This window comes from Panicum virgatum, chromosome 9K, assembly GCF_016808335.1.
Source record: "Panicum virgatum strain AP13 chromosome 9K, P.virgatum_v5, whole genome shotgun sequence".
In the NCBI taxonomy this organism is placed as follows: domain Eukaryota; kingdom Viridiplantae; phylum Streptophyta; class Magnoliopsida; order Poales; family Poaceae; genus Panicum; species Panicum virgatum.
Window position 1 is genome coordinate 64,165,618 of NC_053144.1, and position 21,462 is coordinate 64,187,079.

At 48.8% G+C, this 21,462-nt stretch overlaps 1 protein-coding gene and 2 long non-coding RNA genes across 4 annotated transcripts; 2 read left to right on the top strand and 1 right to left on the bottom strand.

Annotated features, from left to right (window-relative positions):
* Window positions 1–8,670: 8,670 nt before the first annotated feature.
* LOC120646973 (UPF0496 protein 1-like) lies at window positions 8,671–12,564 on the bottom strand. 2 transcript variants are annotated; one of them, XM_039923542.1, is made up of 2 exons: window positions 10,670–12,564; window positions 8,671–9,084 (listed from the first exon to the last, which is right to left on the bottom strand). In XM_039923542.1, the coding sequence occupies exon 1, from the start codon at window positions 11,830–11,832 to the stop codon at window positions 10,690–10,692; it is 1,143 nt and encodes a 380-aa protein (XP_039779476.1). In that variant the 5' UTR covers window positions 11,833–12,564; the 3' UTR covers window positions 8,671–9,084; window positions 10,670–10,689. The 2 variants fall into 2 exon arrangements, with proteins under 2 accessions (XP_039779476.1, XP_039779475.1); XM_039923541.1 differs by having other exon boundaries at window positions 10,665–12,561.
* Window positions 12,565–13,824: 1,260 nt separating this feature from the next.
* LOC120646975 lies at window positions 13,825–14,784 on the top strand. Its single transcript, XR_005664651.1, has 3 exons — window positions 13,825–14,326; window positions 14,409–14,442; window positions 14,559–14,784. It is a non-coding gene; the product is annotated as an uncharacterized LOC120646975 (long non-coding RNA).
* Window positions 14,785–17,555: 2,771 nt separating this feature from the next.
* Window positions 17,556–19,283, top strand: LOC120646974. The gene is made up of 2 exons (XR_005664650.1): window positions 17,556–18,614; window positions 18,749–19,283. It is a non-coding gene; the product is annotated as an uncharacterized LOC120646974 (long non-coding RNA).
* The last annotated feature ends 2,179 nt before the right edge of the window (window positions 19,284–21,462 follow it).

Genomic DNA, 21,462 nt, shown 5'->3' on the forward strand with positions numbered 1-21,462 from the left:
AAAAATTAACGGTACACCTTGCAACTGTGAGTGATCTTATCCCGTCCCTCCATCCAAACATCAATCGTCGGATCTTATCCTGGTGTAATAATAAGCTTTGCATTCAAAGTAGGCCAGGCGCAGGCACTAAAATATGACAGGCAAAGTCAATCCCTGTCCCCTAGAAGCGGAAAACCAGCACGGCCGCTACGCAGATACGGACAGGCTCGGATCGGCTGCAGCTGCGGCATCTGGTTTTAGGTCTGTAGTCTGTTCCAACCTGCTAATTCTGTCATTGCACGACGCATCTCCTAATCCAGAGTTGCGCTTGAGCCATCTCCCAATATTCTAGTGTAGGTTGAGTCATATTCAGACCAAAGATAGGAGCCTGAAAACTCACCGGCACCAATTGGAGTTGTTGAATGACCCTAGTTGTCTGCGCTAGCGAGTGATAGAAAACTTTGACCGCTAATTACAGTGTTAAATAAAGTCAGTTTATAAAACTAACTTCATAACCCATGCGCTAGGAACCCTGAAGAATCTAAAGAGGCTTGTGACTGCGTGATTAGAGGATAGTTATTGTAGCATCACTGTAGTCAATTATCAATTAATTACTGTCATTAGATTCCTCGCGAAAAGTTACACCCATCTCTAAAAAAAGTTTTGTAAATAGACTTCATTTAGTACTCCATGCATTCGAGATTTTTTTTTCGAGAAATGCGCGTGCTAGAATCCTAGCGTGTTCCAAACAAAGCCAATATCATTGTTGATCAGGCCTCCCAACCAGCTGCGTCCCAAACCCAAAGCCCAAAGCCTTTGCACACAGTTCTCTGAAGTGTCCGGGGACAATACGGTCCCCCCCCCCCCCCGCATTGCCTTTTTGTGAACTAGAACATTAGTCGCGCGATGCACGCCCTACCATTTAAACAATCAAATATAAGTAAATCAAAGGTAATAAAATGTGAAATTAGACATAAGTAAACGATAATGAAATATGACAAATGGTGTGCATGATATATAATAAATTCAATACAAAATCACAACGTATGGTAATAAATACATCATTAGTATGCTAACATTTGAACAATGTGGATACACTCCCATTCCCATCATAGGTGTCCCATATCAGGCGTGTTGGCTAGAGCTCGAACTTGACCGGGAGCATGTTGCCGCGCCGCCCTCTTGCCACCAGCCGGGTCCGACCCACCGCGATGTGCCCTCGTTGCCTTGCCTGCCCACTGCTCTAGGCCGCAGCGGTCCATGTTGCGTCCGAGCTGGGCTGTTGTGCCTGCCCATGCACCAGCATTGGCCGGACCACGCTGCAGTGGCATTGAAACTCGAGGCGTGCACCATACGAGCTCTGGTTTTTAAAAGCATCCAGAAGTGCAGGAAGAGATATTGACTCATTTCCCATATGAGGGTTTCCTGTGACAATCGATTCACAAGCTGCAAATACGAAGATTAGCAATATGCGATATGGGAAAGATAAGGTAGTTGTACGCCTCACCTAACTCATAACACGGGTCAACATAAGACAATGAGCTGTACACATGCATCTAAATACTATTTGACTCCCAGTTCAATCCATGAATATGCAGATGCCAAATTGAGGCTCGTAGTGCAGCTTTAAACTGGTTGCAAACATGAGAAACATAGGAAACTTAGTGGGTTGATTACCTTGCTCAAACTATTGATGCTGATAATAAGAATTTTCTCATCCTGGCAGGGTAATTGAGAAGATATGCCCTGCATATTTACAAGAGGATCATCTAGTAGATCCATCAGCTTCAACAGATCGCCGCTGACGTCGGTCAGGAACATCCTGTCTTTCTCTGCCTGCTCATCCCAAAGCAGCGCCAGCAGCTCCCCTTCCTGCGTTAAGATGGAAAAGGCATATCACCAGTGACAATGATTTCCCATTTGTATTCACTTTGATGCTGTCCAGTTTGGTGCCGCGAATATGAAGAAAACTAAAAACACCAGCAGTGTTACCTCTAGAACATTAAGCTTTTACTCTTTCTTGTTCAAACTACTGTCTGTTCCCAATCACAACGTGCTCTAGTTTCAGCTTCCCAAAAGCTTCCTTGATGATCCATCCCTGCAATGATGACAAGGAACTAAATATGAAAGAGATCACCAAAACCGCAGCTCAACAGAATTTGATGAACCATAAAGGAGATGGTAATATTATTTCTTATTATGACATTTAAATTCAGGTTAAGGTATTGAACATTATAATCATTTTGGTTTGAAAACATAATAATGACAGAACTAATGCACCTCAAGTTTGGCGGTTTCATCACGCTGACCAGCTGCCAAAGCATAGTTTTCACCTCATTAGCTTTCTACAAGTCTGCACTGCAACAAAAGGAAAATATGAAGTTACATTCCAAATGGAGACTGTCCTAGGTTAAATGACAAAATAGATACCAGAACACATGAACAGATGAGGCAACAATGAACAAATTAAAAGTCAGGCAAGCATCTCAAATATATTTTGCAAGATATAATGCAAAATATTTGTTTTCTTCATTCATATATAGGTATACCTGCAACAATAAATCATACCTTCAATGTAACAAAATATTGCTACAGATATAACAAGGGCATTGAAGAGGACTACATTTATCCATGTCATGACAGCAATGAGGTAGGAATCGTAAGCTGCCATGTGAGTGATAAAAAAAGAGAGAGGATTCCACAACAAACAACTAAAACAGACCAGGATTTCCCAACGTCTGCCTGCATATATATATATATATATATATATATATATATATATATATATATATATATATATATATATATATATATATATATGCTCCCGGTTACCAATTAATGAGATCCGTCCGCAACAATCATCGGCTTCATGAAGAATGAAGCAGGCAAGATCCAATCTAAACCGACTGAAATCAGCATAGATTGTAAGAGAGTTGACAGGGAGAGCTCGAATCTTAGGAGGTCAAAGTGGGGGCGTCACCTGAGCGGGCTGACCTGGTTGAAGCTCACAGTGGAGTTGAGTTGACCCCACCGAGTCGTGCGGGGTCGTCGGCGAGGGCGGGGTCGAGCGGCTCCTCGACGCGGCTGAGGAGCTCATGGTCGTCGGGGCTGCAGAAGCGGATGCGGAGCGCGGCAGTGACTGCAGCGAGGGGCCACGCGGCTCGCGGACCGCCAGGACGTCACGGATCTTGCCAAGATCTTTGACCTCGGCGCGGGGCTCTGCAACTGCGGGGATGGTGATGGGGATCGAGGAGGCGGATGAGAGGGAGAGTCTGACCGCGACGAGCTCGAAGACCGCCGGCGCTTCCCGCCCGCCTCCGCGGGTGCCACAGGCTACCGGCCACCTCCACGCCTGCCGGCTCCGGGACGGCCCCCTCCGCCTGCCTCCATGCGCATGGGTGCTCCCAGCAACCTCCGCGCCAGCTAGCTGGCCACCTCCAGCCTGCGTCCGCCTACGCCGCAGTCTGCCTCTGTGCGCGCCGCCCTCCTCCCTCCAAGCCCTGTACCGCGCCGGATCCAGATCTGATCCGGTTCCCGCGGGAGCGCGCGGACGGCTGCGGCTTTGAGCAGGAGCACCGGCGAAGGCAGGCGGAGAGGGAGAAGGGGAGGGGAGGCGGCAGTGGGAGGAGGGAGATAGCAGACAGGGAGGGAGAGGGCGGCGTCAGAGAGCAGGAGAGGGAGGGAGAGGGCGGCGCGGGGAGACGGGGAGGAGGGAGATGGGGTTAGGGTTTGGAGGCTGCGGGAGGGGCATTCTGTAAAATTTCCTAGTGGGGGAGTGTTTGTAAATACAATAGCTCATCGAATTTTTCCTTCTTCGTGTTCAAATAAACATCAACTTGAGGGCTTGAATGGAAAATATATGAACGTCGTAACTGTAGGGATCGGACGAGTTGGATTTTGTTGAAATTTACATAAAACATGAGGGTTGTTTTGCAAAAAGGACAAAGCTCGCGGGGTCGCGACACGCGTTACCTTTTTCGCGTGAAACGCGGTGGAGAGAGCACAGTGGGGTAGATTTTAACCATTCTGATTCTGAATCGTCAATTCCGGGGCCTATCCGAATCGCGGACAGAATCATCTCGCGCGCACTCAACGATCGGGCACGCATACATGCATGCTGTATGGAGATAAGCGCAGTGCATAGGGGAGACGCAATGGCAACGCAATGCAAAACCCCGGCCCCTGCCGCCGGCCGGGCCATCATGCCGAGTGGCGGCAGCTTTACGCCCATCATGGAGACTGGAGACGGAACCGAAACCTCCGCTGCTCCGCATGTGCGTTCACCGCGGAAGAGTTGGGAAACTATACCGGCACAGTGAACGCGATGCGCGGCGGCCGCGGGAGCGGGGCGGGCGCGCCGTGCTTCCCTCGCGAAGGCCCCGCGTCGCACGGGCCTCCTCGCGCGGGTGCGAGCGTGAGCGCTGGGCGGCGGCTGCGGGATCTTGGCGGGCGCGCCTTTCCTCCCTCGCGCGGGCCCGCATGCCCCGCGCACGGGCCTCCTCGTGCGGGCACGAGCGCTGGGCGGCGCCTGTGGGAGCTGGGCGGGCGCGGCGCATGCACTGACCCCGCGCAGGCGCATGCACTGACCAGCCGCGATGGGAACACAAGGAAACCACTCCGATTGGCTTACTGAAGGGTGAGTTTTTTACTTCGTTTCCCAATTTTATCCCCTAATTATCTGAATTAGAACCAGAAACGATTAGTTTTGATGGTCCTTCATTAACAGGATGGACCCTAAGACCAGTTTTCTGCTAGATATCCATCTCAAAGCCAATCTTAGAATCTGTAGAAAGGATATTCCATGCTATAGATTCAGCAAAGTCGTGGACTTTGATCTATGCAATTTCAAGGACTTTGTACGAGAAATTGTGGATCAATTCCCTCATGGATACCAGGAAATAGTGCATGTCTTTTATTATGATGATGTCAAAAAATATTCAGAAGTGAGAACAGATCAGGAATTGCTTGCAATATTTAGCAAACATGTTGATAGTAAAAAGGTGCGCATGACCATTACATACACTGAACCTAGAGATGTGCCGATCGCTGAGTGCTGCCATCCAGAAATTTCAGCGGGACTTGATATCCCTTGCACCCCATCTCTTGCTGCTCCATCTCTTGGTGCAGAAAGCCAATCAACCGAGCATGTATCCAGCCAACATAGTAAGCCAACAACTAGCAAACAACCTGTAGAACCTAGTGATGAACCTGATGATGATGATGATGGCTTCTTGCCAAATCCTAAACCACACAAAGAACATGTGGGAGTTCATGATGAAGGCGTGTACTATGCTGCTCCTAAAACACATGTGGAGGGTGGTGGTTTGGGTGCGCAAAGTGAATCTGATTCTGAATCTGGATCTGAATCTGATAAGGAGTATGAGGAAGAGGATGGACTGATTGGAAAAGATCCTGTGCTACCTAAGCCCAATGTAGCATATGATCCAAATGATCCTCCAATGAGCGTAGGCAGCCTATATCCCAATATTTCACAATTTAGGTTGGCTCTTCCTCAGCATGCTATAAAGAATGAATTTGAGTATAATACTGAGAAAAGTGATCCAGAGAGATTGAGGGCTTACTGTTCAAAGAAGGAAGAAGAAGGATGTAAGAAATATGCTTCATCCTATGTAGGGTTATTTTGGTCTTTTCGTCATAAGCTTTAACGGATCTGTTAGGGAGAGTTAACAGCAATGGCATGGAGGGGATGGGAAATTATAAATGATGGCATAGAAGGGATGAGCTAATTTTCAATGGCACATAAGGGATCAACTCAATTTTACAATGGCGTAGAGGGAATTTACTCAAATTAATAAAGGACCGCGTCGTCGTCCCTGAGGCGGCGTTCCATTTGATGTCAATGATGCGTGCAGGTTTGTGGAAGAGTAAAATGCATGGGCGGTATATGAACTTCTCCGACTATGTCATCTAGGTCCCCAAACTTCTAAAGTGCATTTTCAAGTCCTCGAACTTACTAATTGTGCCATATAGGTCCAAATCTTCATAACTTATATTAAACAGTCTAAGTGGCATGTTGACTGGGCAATGACATGGACCTAATGTGGGACCCACGATTTCTCTGCTGCTCCTTCTTCCTTGCGCCAGGCAAGAACAGAACCGAGCGCAGGCACTGCTCCGCCGGGCGTTCCCCATCGCCTCGGACCACCTCCTCCCAAATCCGTCGCGCCGGCATCCATGAGGATGACGATGAGGATGGCGTGGTAGACAGGACCATGTTCCTTCGCGTGGCGAGGTCCAGGAGGCTGTGGCCGTCAGGGTGGAGGCGGTCGAGCGCGGCGAGCAGGACATCGGTGGGGCGCCGGTGCGGCAGCTGGAGAGGGCCGCGTGGGCGAGGAGGAGGAACGCTACCGCGGAGCAGGAGAAGAGCAGTGCCGCGGCCCGGGTCTCAGCGGTCGCCATGGCCGTCGTGGTGCTCGGTGAGGCGGGTGGCAGAGCTTTGTCGTTGTCTACACACTATCGGCGAGGAACCCGAGCGCGGCAACAAGATGTCCACCGCCTTGCGGTGGTGCTTGAACGCGACGGTGAGGCGCTGCGCAGGCTACTCTGGCCACGGATCCGCCCCTGCCCGCCGCTGGCCGACCTCGCTGGCCGACCACCACGCCGGCCGTGGCCAGGCCTGCGCCCCTTGCCTCCCTTACCGCGCCCCAGAACCCGAGCCCAGGTCCCGCGCATGCACCTACAGTCCACGCCCCCCTATCGCGTCCTCACTGGCAGTGGCGAGCACGCCGCCGTCCAGCGGCTAGCGCCGCTGTGCCCCCTCTCCGCCGCCGCTCATGCTTGGGGCCACGTTTGCCCCCCATCCCTTGGTTAGATGCTAGAGATCGAGAGGAGTCCGATGGTGGTGCTCCCGTTGCCGGAATCTTTGCCGGCGGCGAGCTCTCGCCGGTCAAAGCGCCGCCCCTGCATCTGTCCCTATGACAGGTGGGGTCGTTGACCCTGCTGACAAGAGGGCCCCACATGTCAGGTCAATGTCATTGCCCAGTGACTATTTCGTGTAAGTTATGACAATTTGGACCTATATGGCACAACTAGCAAGTTCGAGGACTTGAAAATGCACTTTAGAAGTTTGAGGACCTAGATGACATAGCAAGACAAGTTTATGTATCACCTATGCATTTTACTCTTTGTGGAATGTTCAGATAGCGGCGCGGATTTCTTGACCGATCTGGCAGTGGCACTGCTGGCAAGTCTCGTTGGAGTTGATCAGGTGATCCTGATAGCGCCCTGAATGGCTTCGCGCTGCTTTGAGAGCGGAATATTAGTCGTAGAGCAATGCAGACATGGCACGTGCAATGCAGCGGATGGGATGGCCGGCGGAGCTGTTCGGCTCCCGTGTTCAGGGTGCTGTAACCCCGTGCGGGGATTTGTTGTTGATTCTGTCAGCGGCGGCAGTGCTGTAACCGCTGTTGGGCTGATCGCATGAATAATATAGAGTTAGTAGAATAAATAATATTTTATGAGAGAAAATAAATCGAAATAAGTCGAGACAACAACTGAACACCCTCGTTGCCCACATCGGATTCCTGTAGCCAGCCACGTGCGGGGGGCGGGCGTGGCATCGCATGCGGCGGTCGAGCCGAGCCGCAGGACGGCAGGAGTATCCGCAAAAGAAAAGACCCGGGCGCAGGGTTTTAAAATCCGACCGGACCGGCCTAACCGCCGCCCTCCGGTACCGGTTTACCGGACCGGTTAGGCCGGTAACCGGTGGAAACCGGTTGAATTCAAATCCAAATTCAAATAAACTCAAAAGCTCCCATGCAAACGGTTCCGACCGGTTTACCGGCCGGTTTGACCGGTTTACCGGCCGGTTTTATCGGTTTACCGGTCGGTTTGACCGGTTTGAAATTCAAAAGCTTCCGGGCAACCGGTTTACCGGCCGGTTTGACCGGTTTGATCGGTGGGCCTTCATGGGCCGGCCCATTTTTTTTCTTTTTCTTTTTTGATTTAACTTTAAATTCCCACAAACTATACTAAATGAATGAATTTTTGAGAAAATTTGACACCATTAGATTCATCACACCTTGAAGTATTTTTAGGAATTTTTTGAGAATTTTTTATTTTTTGAATTCAAATTTAAAATTTGAATTTTGGCTGGTTGGGTACCGGCCGAAACCGGAACCGGACCGGTTCCCAACGGTTAGGTTAACCTTGCCCGGGCGTGAGCTGGCACCTGACAAGCCACATAGGGTTCGAGCATCGAGCCGCGCCACGTTGCTAGAGTTCCAGCTCGAGTAGCTACCAGGCTAGGGGCTACCGCCTACCGGGCTACGGCTACCTCAAGCCCAGGGGATACTTTTATTTCAAAAAAAAACCAGGCGATACTCTTATTTCAAAAACAAAAAGCCCAGGGGATACTCGACACAAGAACAAATCGGCCTGGGCTGGTTGCCAGCCAATCACGCTGACGCGGGCGCACAAACAAACGGGTTCGCGAGTCGCGGAGCCGGGCCAACACGCGACTACCGGTCCGGCCCGGCCAACTTCACCTGTCAGGAGCTATGTGCCGGTTTTATTTTATTTCCTGATGTTGTTGATGTGAATATGTGATGCAAGCATACAACCATAAGCAAATTTACCAGATTCATTTTCACTATGGTTATCTATCTATCCAGCTTAGAATCAGGTCGGTGCCATTCACAGTAGGGCGCCAAGGAAACCAGCAACCAATCATTAGTACAGTACAATACAATATCGCTTTATTCAGAAACAGTGCACAAGCCAGCAGTAAACCTCTTTGGCTTCCAATGAATGTCAGAGGTGAAAGAAACAGGCACCAACACTCCCAGTGCCACATCCACACAGCATCTCCCCCTGCGGTTATTAAGCTTTAAGCCACAGATTTAGGGATACAGCCCAGAGAACAGTGGAGTCTGTCCTAAAAATAAGGTAAAATGGAGACAAAGAATCATTCCGGTGATCTTAACCATAAATATGATATTTGGACAGGGAACATATAAATTAGTCATGCTCATTCTTCTTCACACAAGTCCACGAGCATTATTTGTTGCTTTAGGACAATCATCACTTTGTTTGCCTCCTCGTCTAAGCCGCAGACCCTTTCATGCGCATCACTGTCACCGATCCCTGCAAAACCATGGGAAACATGAGTTCAAAGACTTTCTTCATTGACCACTAATTTCATAGGAAATTGTACATGACAGTGGCGCAACCAAAAAACAACCAAATATATATCTTGAAAATAATTTTGAATGATGCAAGGTTTCAAGCCATTTCAAACAAAACTTAGCAGTTCTGAATTCTGACCCATACATGAATTCTAAGATAGTAAATGGTAAATGAACAACCAATTCCATGCGTTCCTATGAGGTAACAGGTAACCCCAATGTAAAACGTGACCTTATGGCGTTGTAGAAGGACGAAAAAAAGAGTTGCTATTCTCATCGTTGGAAATTTTGAAAGAACTGTAGAGCAGCTTTTCGGGACCACCATTGCCACAATTGTTACGTTTCTGAAAATGGGGGCTATCTTATCAAATGAATTGCATAGATCATGCAATAACTGCTAGTCATTTAATTATACAAGACATCATGGAGCCCATGCAGAAATTCAGAATTTAGAAAAAAATAAGTGCAGATACTTCTAGTGTTATAAAATGCCATCATCGTGAACAATAACGTGCTCTAAAGAAACAAGTACGAAATAATTTAAAAGCAAGAAATTAAAATGTACATTGAAAATAATGTGAACAGAATTAACAAGGAGTGTACATAGTTGGGCATGAATGTTGTCAAAGGTTACACAGGATCATCTCAAGATTTCTAGCATCTCTGCTGTCCTATCTAGTTCTCTGACTGTAAGACATGATTCTGTGTTTCTGTTATCTCAATAATCGAAAAGGGGTGATACTCGCTTCCTAGAAAAAAGGCGAAAGAAAAAAAGTAATGGAAAGAAAAGGATGTCGTAATTGGGCTATGAGTTAAATAAATTTACATAAACCTGACAGAAGATAGAATGATTCTTTTTGATTAGTGGATGACAATTTTAAAATATTTTTCTAACATTTCAATACGTTTTAGGATCATAGCATTTTAACAACTGTTTTGCATTAAAGAAAGACAAGGGGGGCACTACTGAGAAGTTCTCTTAGACCACAGAACTTCTGAATTAAAAAATTTCTCTTCACTTAGAAGCATGGATGACTTGAGAAAAGAACAGAGACAACACCTACACGTCTGAAACATGGCAACAACCAGGTGGCCTAGACAATAGCCTTTCTCATATTTTTCTTTCTCAAGAGACTTGAAAAATCTGGACTTATGGGTAATTCAAGAAAAGTGGAAGATAAATGCAATAGTTGGACTGTTAAGTGCTTACTCAGATGACCTCTTTGGATCATAATCATGATCCAAATTGCGTCTAATACTAGCACTGCAAGGAGTATAGTTTTATAATATATTTACTTACAGCTAGAATTGAATAACTGATCAAAACAAAACACGTAGGGAACTTATAGTAATGCGAAACAAAAATCTTGCACAGTACGAATGGGAGAAAAAGAGCTACGAAGTACGAAAGCAAAGAAACATGAACCAGGACGATGAAATAATTTGATTCATCTACATATTTCTACAAGGCGTATCTCTTATGTACATTCCATCACAATATTATCCAGAGTACATGAATATATCTTAACACATTCATACCTTACATCATTCCACTTCTTTTTTTTCAGTTTGGATTCCGGATGATCCTTTGCAGCACGACCGTCCTTGCCCGACGAATATCTCGGCTGCACCGGTCTGCCTGCTCCCCAAGATCCTCAACACTCTTCATGAAATTTTCCAGCTTCTTCTTGATCTCCTCCACCCCAAATTTCACCGTTTCTTCATCCCGCTCAGTAAACTCTACGCAGTCGATCATTGAGCTGATCTCCACCTCCACCCGGTTGATTAGGACTTTGATACTGTCCAAATCCTTGATGGCAATGAAGGTGCCAACCTGCATTGCGCTCACCACATCCTTCTGTCCACGGAGCGCGTCCTGATACCCTTTTAGCAACGAATCGATCCACTTCCCCATAGACCCCAGCGGGATTGCAGCAGCCGCGGCCAATGCTGCAGCGACAGGTGGGGCAGCAATGGCTGCAGCAACCACCGAACAGATGAGCATGGCTGCGAACGTGGTTGCGAAGATGATGCTTGACACCCGGCGCCACGCCTTGATGGTCTTGATCTTCTTGTCGAGCCGGTGCTTGCGCTGCTGCAGCTTCTCCAGCATGGTCAGCTGCTGCCGGTACACGGCCTGGAAGGCGGCAAAGAACTCGTCCGTGAAAGGGTCCCCGGCTGCCTTGAACTGGCGCAGCTCGTGCAACGTGCGCGCGTACCGGGCGGAGGGCGCGGCGGCGGCGTCGTCCTCGTCGTCGAAGCGCTGAAGCGCGACGTGGAGCAGGAGCTGGGAGTCGCGGGCGCGCTTGAGGCACTTGTCGAGTGCGGTGCAGAAGTCGAGGGTGTGGAGGCTGCACTCGAAGTAGTCCTCGACGAGGTCGAACAGCTCGGGGCTCTTCCAGATGTCCTTCTTGCAGTCGAGGATGACGCGCACCACCTCCTGGTTCATGTCGAGGAGGCAGCCGGTGACCTCGCGGAGGGAGTCCAGCGACAAGGACCGCACCTGGACGCCCACCGCCAGCGTCGAGATGGCGCGGCTCGTGCGCCGCTGCAGCGTCGTGTCGAACGTGCGCAGCTCCGGGTCCGACCGGCACGCCGCCTCGTACGAGCTCAGCTCCTCCGCCGGCGCCGCCTCAGGCGGCAGCGCCGGCTCCGCGGCCTCCGGACGCCTGTGGCTCCCGCTGCTGCTGCTGCTGCTGTTCCCCATTGCCGGGAGCAAAGACGGCGGTGACACACTCAAATCAGAAACTCCCCAAAAGCGAAGAAGAGTTTCTCCCCTTTGGATAAAATGAAATCTAGGACCAATCAAGAGACGTTTCTGCAACTAGAACGGATCAAATCAGCGAGCATTGGCAGAACCCAAGGATTCTAGCAACCTAAGGGGTTCCAGAGAACCGAAACAAGAGAGAAATTCCGAGAGCTCAGGAAAAAAAAAATCAAGAACTGGATTTGGCGGAACGGGCGGAAAGCGGCGAGCTTTATCTCGGGGGGATCGAAGGCGCGTTGCGTCAGACCAAGCGCGACGTTTCGGGGAAGCAAGCAGAATGAATGCCCGGGGCCGGGAAGAGGGGGGATGGATTTGTGGAGCGGCCGCGGTGCGGTGCCGGCGCGGGTGTCGTCAGGCGAGGAGGAGGTGGTGGTGGAGGGGTGATGTGGGGATGGCTTGTACGCATGACGAAGGAGATGGGGCGGGGCTGGCAATGGCCATCGCCGGAAGCAACCCGATGCTTGTCACTCCATCCCCCGGCGCGGGCGGGCGTGTGTGGATGTGGTGCGCACTGCTGCGATGTGTGTAGCAACTCAGCAATTGCGCGTGCTCGTGCTGCCCCTTCCCGTTTCTCTCTCCTCGACGAGGACGGAGGCGGCTCAGCTGCCTGGGTGGGGAGCTTTGCTGCCTGGTGGAAGCAAGCAACCAACCACGGAGGGAGAGAGGGGGGAAGTGAGCGCGTGCGCGTGTTTGGCCCGGTTTGGAAGGGCTTCGGCTCTTTCAAAAACAGCTCCGGCTCTGACTCCTCAGATGGAGCGGCTTTTCTGGTGGAGTTGGAGTCGTTTTAGAAAATGTTTGTCAAAATAGCTTCACTTGTTATATTGATGTATAAGCCGTGTGAAGCCACAATTTCATGATTTCACCTTGCCTGTGTAAGCCGCCGACGGCTTCAGAACCGACTTCACACGTGAAGCCGGTCCTAAAACAAATGTTTGGAAGGGCTTCACATGAAGCCGCTCGTGAAGCCGCCGGTGAAGCCCTCCCAAACCGCGCCTTTGTTTGGCATGGTGCTTTGTCGGGCTCACAACAAGAAAAGGCGGAAAGGCCAATGCTAATCGGGTGGATCGAGAAGAATTTTGCGATCTGCAAACCAAAGTTCTGTTGCCAAATCTTGTGCGTTTCCGATGAGCTTCCGGTCAGGTTTCGCGGCGTTAGCCGACAGGGCTGAGCTTGTACTATTTCTTTTTTTTTCCTGCTGAAATCCCTGAAGCTTTCCGAGCTGAAACTGGCGAGTGGAGTGTCTGAATTCCTCAAGCCACTCCGTTTGAGCTCATCAGTTCCCACCGATTGGCCACATTACGCATGTGTCTAACCACGAAGCGTGTGGGGGTGAGTTCAGGAGTAAGCATAACTTACACTAATCCAACTCGTAAGTCATAATAGGATATATCCACATCAGGAGGAAATCCTACGACCAAAGGCATCTGCCCTGCTATCTGACAGATACAGGATCCCGGACTTTGGGCTAGCGTCAGCCCAAGTGTGGTCGTTATTTCTTCCCAGTTTTCTTTGTGTGATAGCCAAGTCTCAACAAACTTTCTATCCATTTCCCTTGTGTGAAGCTTTGGATGCAGGAGCACCAGTCACCCATGGCCATTATTAGGGTTGGAGTTGCGATTAGGGAGAAACAAAGCGTAAGGTTTCTAGAGGAAATGGCAACGGGGTTAAATCGGAATGGTTAAAGAGAACTGCCTGTTCTCCCCGCACCCCACGGGAAAAGGTAGACACGTGTCGACCCACGCGAGCTTCGGATCTTTTTCAAAAACACCCTCCACTTTTTTACGAATTGCAACTTAGTGCGGCACGCAAAAAATTAACAGAAACTGCGTTCATATATTTCTCCTATAAATCCTTATGTTACAATTTAATTCAACCCGAAGGAGGAAAAATTCACCCCGCGAGGCACATTTGCAGAACCCCCCTCCCGCGCCCCAACTCTACTCTCTCCCTCACCCTCCTCCCCGACGGCCTCTCTCCTCTCCCCGCCGCCGCACTCTCTCTCCCACCTCTCTGCCTCTCTGCCGCCACCCCCTCCTCTTCTCCCACTTCGTCTGCCTCTGCCGCCCTGACTGCTCCCGCGGGATCCAGATCCGTCACGGGGGGCAGCGGCGCCCCATTCCTCCGCTCGGATCTACCACGGAGCTCCACCATGCATGCCGCCCCTCGTCCGCCCGACCTCACCCTAGCGCTCCTCAACTAGGTCCCAGGCGTCACCGCCTAAGACCTCCTGCACCACCCAGAGCTTGGACGCCGATGCAGCACGGTCCGGCCGACGCCGGTGCTTGGGCGGGCACAACAGCCCAGCTCAGACGCAGCATGGGCTGCTGCAGCATGGAGCAGCAAGCAGAAGGCCACGGGGGCGCGTCGCGGTGGGTCGGTCCCGGCCGATGGCGAGAGGGCGGCGCGTCCTTTGGCTCCGTCTGTTGTTCTTGCAGTTGAGGCCAAGCTCATCCGTATCCTCTCTCCTGATCTTCCCCTTTCATGGCCTCCTATAATATCTCCTCTCTTCTATGTAGGTGTTGATCGATCAGTGCCATGTGCAAGAAACAGGTGGGTGATTCCCCCCGTTCCCACCTCTCAGTTAATTTGGTAGACATTGGATGCAAATCTTGTGAGATTTATTAGTGCTTTGCCGTGAGTGCTTGATTCAAGACGTGATTTTGCAGATAGCAAGTGATTTCCCCCAAATTCCCAGCCCGCAATCAGACCACAAGTGCTTCCTCATGAGTCATAATCCACATCCCCTATCTCTCCATTATTATTTTGCCACGAGATCTGCTCATATCACTTTTTATCAGAAATGTGCATTGTAGGTCTGGATCCATGTACTGCTCCATTCCTCATCCCTGAAATTTTTGTGTTGCTGCTATAGTAACGAGAAATAATCCCCTTTGAAAGGCCCTTGTTTGGTTTTGGTAATTGAGTGACAACTTAGGTGGACTAATAAGTGTTTATGTTGAGATACACAGGAAATTAGTCCACACAAAGACACTAGTATTAGCAACATGTGCCATGGTGGAGAAATGGCTAAGGGTTGATGCTATGCTCATATAGTGTGATCGAGGAGCTCATTGCATATGAGACATGACATGGAGTCATGTGACCAAAGTGGAGAAGATCAAGACAATGCTTGGCTTGATGGACCGGTTGCAATGGAGAAGGGCAAGTCAAGGCTTTGAAGTGATGGACCGCGAGGCGGTGAAGCTTGGGCAAGATTTGGCGCCAATGGACCGAGGCAACGGTGAAGAGCGAGCAAGGTCAAGATCGATGGACCAAAGAGATCATGTGATGATATGGAGTGGATCATATCATTCAAGGAAGATCAAGCCAAGTGTTGACTCATGAAGATGATCAAAAGGCTTGATGGAGTTTGGTGCTTGTGTGGCATCAATATTTGGAAAGATGAAATGGAATGCGCAAGGCAAAGGTATGACTTGTAGGGCATTTCATTTCACCGGTCAAAGGTTGTGTAGAGAAGTGCATGACCGGATTTAGGATAGATGGCCGTTCTATCAAGAGGGGCAAACTTGTTTGCATATCGGTCATTTAGTGCCACTTGAGCGATCTAACATTGCAATGTAGCTAGGATTGAGTGGCGTGGTGAGATCAAGTGAAAATCCTTTGAAAATGATTGTGAAATGCTAACACACATGCACATGGTGTTGTTCACGTGGTTGTGTTGGCACATTTGCAAAGGAGAAAGAGTTGGAGTTGATGTTGATCAACATTGGGAAGTAAGAAAGGTTTTTCGGTGTTCTCCGGAAATTAGGTGGCTCTTGGAGTGGAATACTGCTTTGATCCATTGTGTTTTGGATCAAGTATTCAGTTGGGTTGTGTAGCCCTCTGAATTAGCTTTCCATAGAGTCCAAGATCACCTAATTTGGACATCGGAGCTAAGAGTTATGGTCGTTTTACCGATGTATATTTCTGCTGGAAATAGACCTACGGACGGTCCGCCCTAGACCTGCGGACGGTCCGCCCTTGAGGGGCGGACGGTCCGCCGTTATCTCGGTTGAGCTCAAACAGAACCGTTTTTGGCTCTGTGGGTGGTCCAAAATGACCTGCGGACCGTCCGGTCCATGGGGGCGGACGGTCCGCCTTTAAAAGCTGAAACGGGCGCAGAAACTTGGTTGTTCTGTCTTGGGTGCCCAAAATGACCTGCGGACCGTCCGGTCCTTGGGGCGGACGGTCCGCCTCCTACTGAAATTTCTGTGACAGAAACACTGCGGTTTCTGTGTGTGCTCACGTTTTGAACTGCGGACAGTCCGCCCCTGGGGAGCGGACAGTCCGCCGGTAACTTCCAGATTTAGTCAGAGACGTTTGCAAATCGGTTGGTTCGAAGTTTTGAACCGCGGACAGTCCGCCCTAGGGGCGCGGACAGTCCGCCCGGGGCTCTAACGGTCGACTCTGACACATAATCATTGCAGTTCTAGCCGTTGGTTTTAAATGGCGGACAGTCCGGTTTTTGTGAGGCGGACAGTCCGCGAAAACTCAGTTTTCACGGGATTTGAGTGTAACGGCTAGTTTGGGGCCTCCCTCTATAAATAGAGGGTGTGGCCGGCCATTTGAGTAGAGAGAGCACCTTGGGGACTTAGTGTCCATGTGTGAGAGTGCTTGAGAGCCCTCTACTCACTCTAACTTGATAGTAATCATCCGATCGAGTGAGAGAGCGATTCTAGTGCGATTGCTTTGAGAGATTGCATCGAGTGGCACTAGGTGATCGTGTTGCAAGCCGGTGTGCTTGTTACTCTTGGAGGTTGCCACCTCCTAGATGGCTTGGTGGCAAGAGACTCCGTTGAAGCCCGCAAGAAGTTTGTGCGGTGCTCCGGAGAAGAGTTTGTGAGGGGTATTGTGCTCACCCCGCGGGGGCCGCGAAGAGCAACTCTAGTTGAGCGAGACGTGAAGAGCAACAAGTGGTCCGGCCGGATCATGTGCTAGAGCTCGGTGTGAGCACTCCACGTGGGAGAGTGTGGCTTGAGAGTCACCACTAGCAAGAGGATCGGCGGCAACCTTGGAGCTTGTCTCAACGGGGATTAGCTTGGTGGCAACCAAGTGAACCTCGGGATAAAAATCACCGTGTCAACTTTGTCTATTCTTCTCGGTGGTTTGCATTCTCCAAATCACAAGCATTGTATTTACATTCTTCTATATCTTGTGCTTGTGTAGTTGCTCTCTAGTGATTAGTTAGCTTGTGTAGCTTGCTAATCAACTTCTTGCTTGTGTAGCTAGAAGTAGAGATCCTAGTGTATCTAGTTAGCTTGTGTAGCTTAATTAGTTGCTCTTGCTTAGATTGTGTAACTAAGCAAGTTGAGCTCTTGGATTTGGATTGTGTATCCTTGTCCTTGAGCATCTAGTGAGTTTAGGTTGGCTTTGTGCTTTTGCTCATTAGAATTGTGTAGGAGCTCCCCCGGTTTGTGTAGTACTAGTGCTTAGGCTTGTGTGACTTGGCTTTAGAATTTTTAAGAGAGCTCTTACTAGCTTGGCACTCCATTTGCTTTGTGTAGGATTTTTTTGGAGGTGCCTTAAAGTTATAGTTAGAGGGGTGTAGTCTTGGCTAAGCGAATAGTTTCAATTCCGCATAAGTTTCGGTTAGCCGACGCAATTAGTTTTAGAAAGGACTATTCACCCCCCCTCTAGTCCGCCATCTCGACCCTACACCCTTAATCTCCTTACTCTGATCCATATATGGAGGTGTATGGCATATGGAGGTTTGTGATTGCAGAGCTTAATTTTTGCAATTGCAGAACTAATTTTTGCTTTCCCAGTTCACACAATGTATGACACAGGTCAAATTTCTTTTGAGAGTGAATTGAAGTTATAGCAGGATAACACATACACCAATCATGCGTACTCGTGATAGTATAATGAATGGATGTTCAACTGTCTTTTTCTGTTTCTGAAATCATCTACAGTTTTGGAAGGGAGTTGTATATTCTAAGAATATATTATGCTGCAGACTGGATAGATGGAGCGTAGGAAAGGAGGTGATATCTTTATTAAATCAGTAATGCCATTTGTGAAACTCTATTTAAAATGATTCATATAAGTTTGTGAAACTCTATTTAAAATGATTCACATTATCTTGTACTGTCACCTCTGACTGCTATAACATAGTTCTCAAGTGATTGAGTCCTTACATGTTAACATAACTATTTCACAAAGTATTAGTTACATCAACTTCATGAGTTCTGAGTGAATTTGATTTCTGTTGTTTGTTTCAAAATAGTGCCAACTGCTGAGAATATCCATTCATGACAAGATAGAATACCCAACTGCCTAGATTAACTATGCCAGTCAAAGCTTTCTTATTCCATGAGTAGAAATAGAATTAGGATGTTCCATGATTAAGTGGTCAAAGACTAATTATAGTTTTTCTTCTCCTTAAGAAGCAGATAGCATTTAAGGACTCTGATTTCCAACATGCTCTTATGCTACAGAGAAGAAGCAGTCTGAACCTTTTCTGATCAGAGAGCATTACTCCGGTAAAATAGATTTAAGCTTCTACACTCATATATATACACTGCTTAGATGAAGATTATTTCTATCATTGATAATTGCTAATCTGCATGTGTGATTCAGACTACTCGTGTTTTAGGATGTTAACGAAGTCCTTGCCTGCAACCGTTTCAGAGAAATAGGCAGCACATCAAATTTAGCTTTGTGTGATCTCAGATTCACCTGCGCTGAGATCTACTTAGCTTTTAACTAGCCACAACAAAAAAGTAATTATTTTCAGTATGCATGTTTGTTTATGATGAGTATTTTTCTTATTATATATATAGAAGCAAACTAACCTTCTGAATATGTATAACTAAGTGGCACTTTAATTACTCTTATGTTACTCTATTCTTTGTAGCAAATATTGATGCATTATGCCCATTGGCAATCACACATGTTCTGAAGGCAACAAACTCATGAAGGATTGTGTGTGGCTGCACAAGTTGAGTCGATCTCGACCTATCTATGTATGCTGGATTTAACCCGCTCACAGGAGTTTATATGATAATTATTAGTGTATATACCCCCAACCTCAGTGTTGAATTAAATATAGAACTATCACACGTTCCAGCTCACAATTTCGTATTGTCATGATTGGACGAACAAAAGCTGGTTATTTGGTAGCTATGCATACTTGTTGCATGTAGATTTATAGTGCTCGGATGTGGTGTAATATTGATGCTTCGAATGCCGAAAAAACACCTGATGATAGGATAAACTGGAGCTCGGATGTAACATGTAACCATGATGATGGATGTATTGTGATGCTCATGATTGATATGCTGGATAGACACCTGATGGCTAGGATAGCTTCATGCTCGGATGTGCTGTAATATTTATGATTCAAATGTCAGATAGATACCTATATTAATATGTTAACATGTTAATTATCATTTTTTATTGTCTTATAGTTATTAACATTTGATTGCTCAAATGGTATGGCGCGCAATCGCGCCGAATGTTCTAGTTAAGCTTGAAAGCAGGACCCGGTTTGACGAGTGTGAACGGCCGAAAGCTGGCGGACGCGCAGCAGAAAAGACCAAAAGACCAGAGGGAGAAAGCCGGCCGCGGCCGGGAGGGAACGGCGTGACCACCACGTGGTGACCCAGGAATCTTCAGAGAAGGACGGTGCGTGGGCATGGCTCCGTTTTCCTTTCCCGGCACATACGTTGCTGACATGCGGGGCCGTGCTCGGCTCAGGCACGTGATGGCTGGCTGACCCCGATCTAAAGCCCGGCCAGCACACGTCATACGATCTGTTGGATCATTCCCGTATGCACCCTGGTTTTGGCTCGACACTGCATGTGGTTTCAAAAGTTTTCTGAATGTATTTTTTCGAGCACTCGCACTGCTTTTGAATGACATTGATTCGTTTTGAATCTACGTTATCGGCCGCACAAAAACTTACAGCATCTGCAACTACTGCAATAATGGGTTGCCGACTGGTACAATGGGCGGTAAAAAAACTCGAAATCGATTCTCAGAAGATTGTGCACGCGGATTCGCGGAACATCGCAGCAAAAGGCTCATCGTGTTCGTTCACAGGATCAAGATCGTGTTCAGTTTCCGCAAAAAAAAAAGAGATCGTGTTCAGTTTTCGCAGAGCACCGGCACCTAAGATTCTCGTGACAGCAGGCAGGCTGATTGAGATCGAGCTACCGGCATTTGAACCTAGGTCGCCTCGGATACACACGTCCATGCTGCGTGGTGCGGGGTTCATGCGTTCACGAGATGTGCGTGTCACACGGAGGCCATGGCGTCCCGATATACTCGCGCAGCTAGTCGTCTTCCAGGCTTCCAGCTGCTTCCACTTTCACACCGCGTCCTCTGGTCGGACCAAGATTCAGCAGAGTAGTAGATGACGACCAGTGAGATCGCGCTTGCTTGGCGTGTCCTCCTGACAGACGGCGCTGCCCCTCAATCACGCGTACGTGGTCTCCGTCGTTAGTGCCCACGTTGAGAGATGCTACTGGATGCAAATTGGTGATCTTTAGATTGCACTTCGTTTTCAAAAAAAAAAAGATTGCACTTCCCATTCTAATTAATTTCATACTATTTTTTCAAAATAGAATCTTATTTTGAAAAATTAATATAAATATTAAACTAAAGAGTATTGGAGGTGATCCGGCCGCGCCGCCTATATCCACAGCCAGCTCGCTCGCCGGCCCAACAGTCCGACACGTGTTGATGGGTGGCGGCGCCCGGTAGGCCCCCACCGGCGGATCCGAGACGCTTGCATGTCTGCGAGACAGCGAGATTTGCATTGAGCGTGTGTGCCCCGTCTGGGCGGACACGCTCGCTTAACGGTTCGCCCATGCTTGCCTTGCTACACCATTGCTGGCCGCGGGTGGTCGATCGATCCATCCAAAACCACAGACCACAGGTTGCTTGGCTTGCATTGCATCGCCAAACAAATTCATTTTTTTTTCTCTCCTCCAGAGAGAGGTCTGGACTCTTGATCCCGTGCGTGATCTCTCCTGATGAGAACGTGCCTGCCTGCAAGCCCTCAAGCCTGTGTGCTGGCCGCTGCTGGGTGGCAATTGGCAACCTGTGCTGTGCGCCGCCGATCCTGAGCGACGGATGGGTGATTCCAATACGATGTTTTTTTCCCTTCAAGTTGTCGAGTTTCCATGGATTGGCTAGATCACAGTGTTGTGCTCCAGCTTCTTTCCTCCGGAAGATATGAGCTCAAAGCCTCAAACCTATGTCAGCGCGGTGCCTACATGCATGGCGTCGTGTGGCTGGTCAGCGGTCAGGAGCTGACCGCGAGACCGAGTCCTGTTGCGTTCACAGCTGAGCTGAAAGAGACTCTGGTGTGTGGTCAGCCTGACGTCCGCTAACAAGTTCCAAATGAGAATCCACATCGGCATGAGTTCGTTCTGTTGGAGGACATATCTGACCAAACCACAGCCTGAGCATGACGTGCCACACAGGCACACACCCATTTTTTGTCAACACGATGCGGGGTCCAACGAACAGGGATCCAGGACAAAGTGCAGTACTCCGCCAGTACCCAAACCACCCATCCACCGACGCAGCTCCGAAAATTCCCATCGTGCCAAAACTGTCACC

Bases quoted from the DNA above. Each gene is read 5' to 3' on its own strand.
- LOC120646973 (XM_039923542.1), bottom strand. From the start codon at position 11,832: ATGGGGAACAGCAGCAGCAGCAGCAGCGGGAGCCACAGGCGTCCGGAG.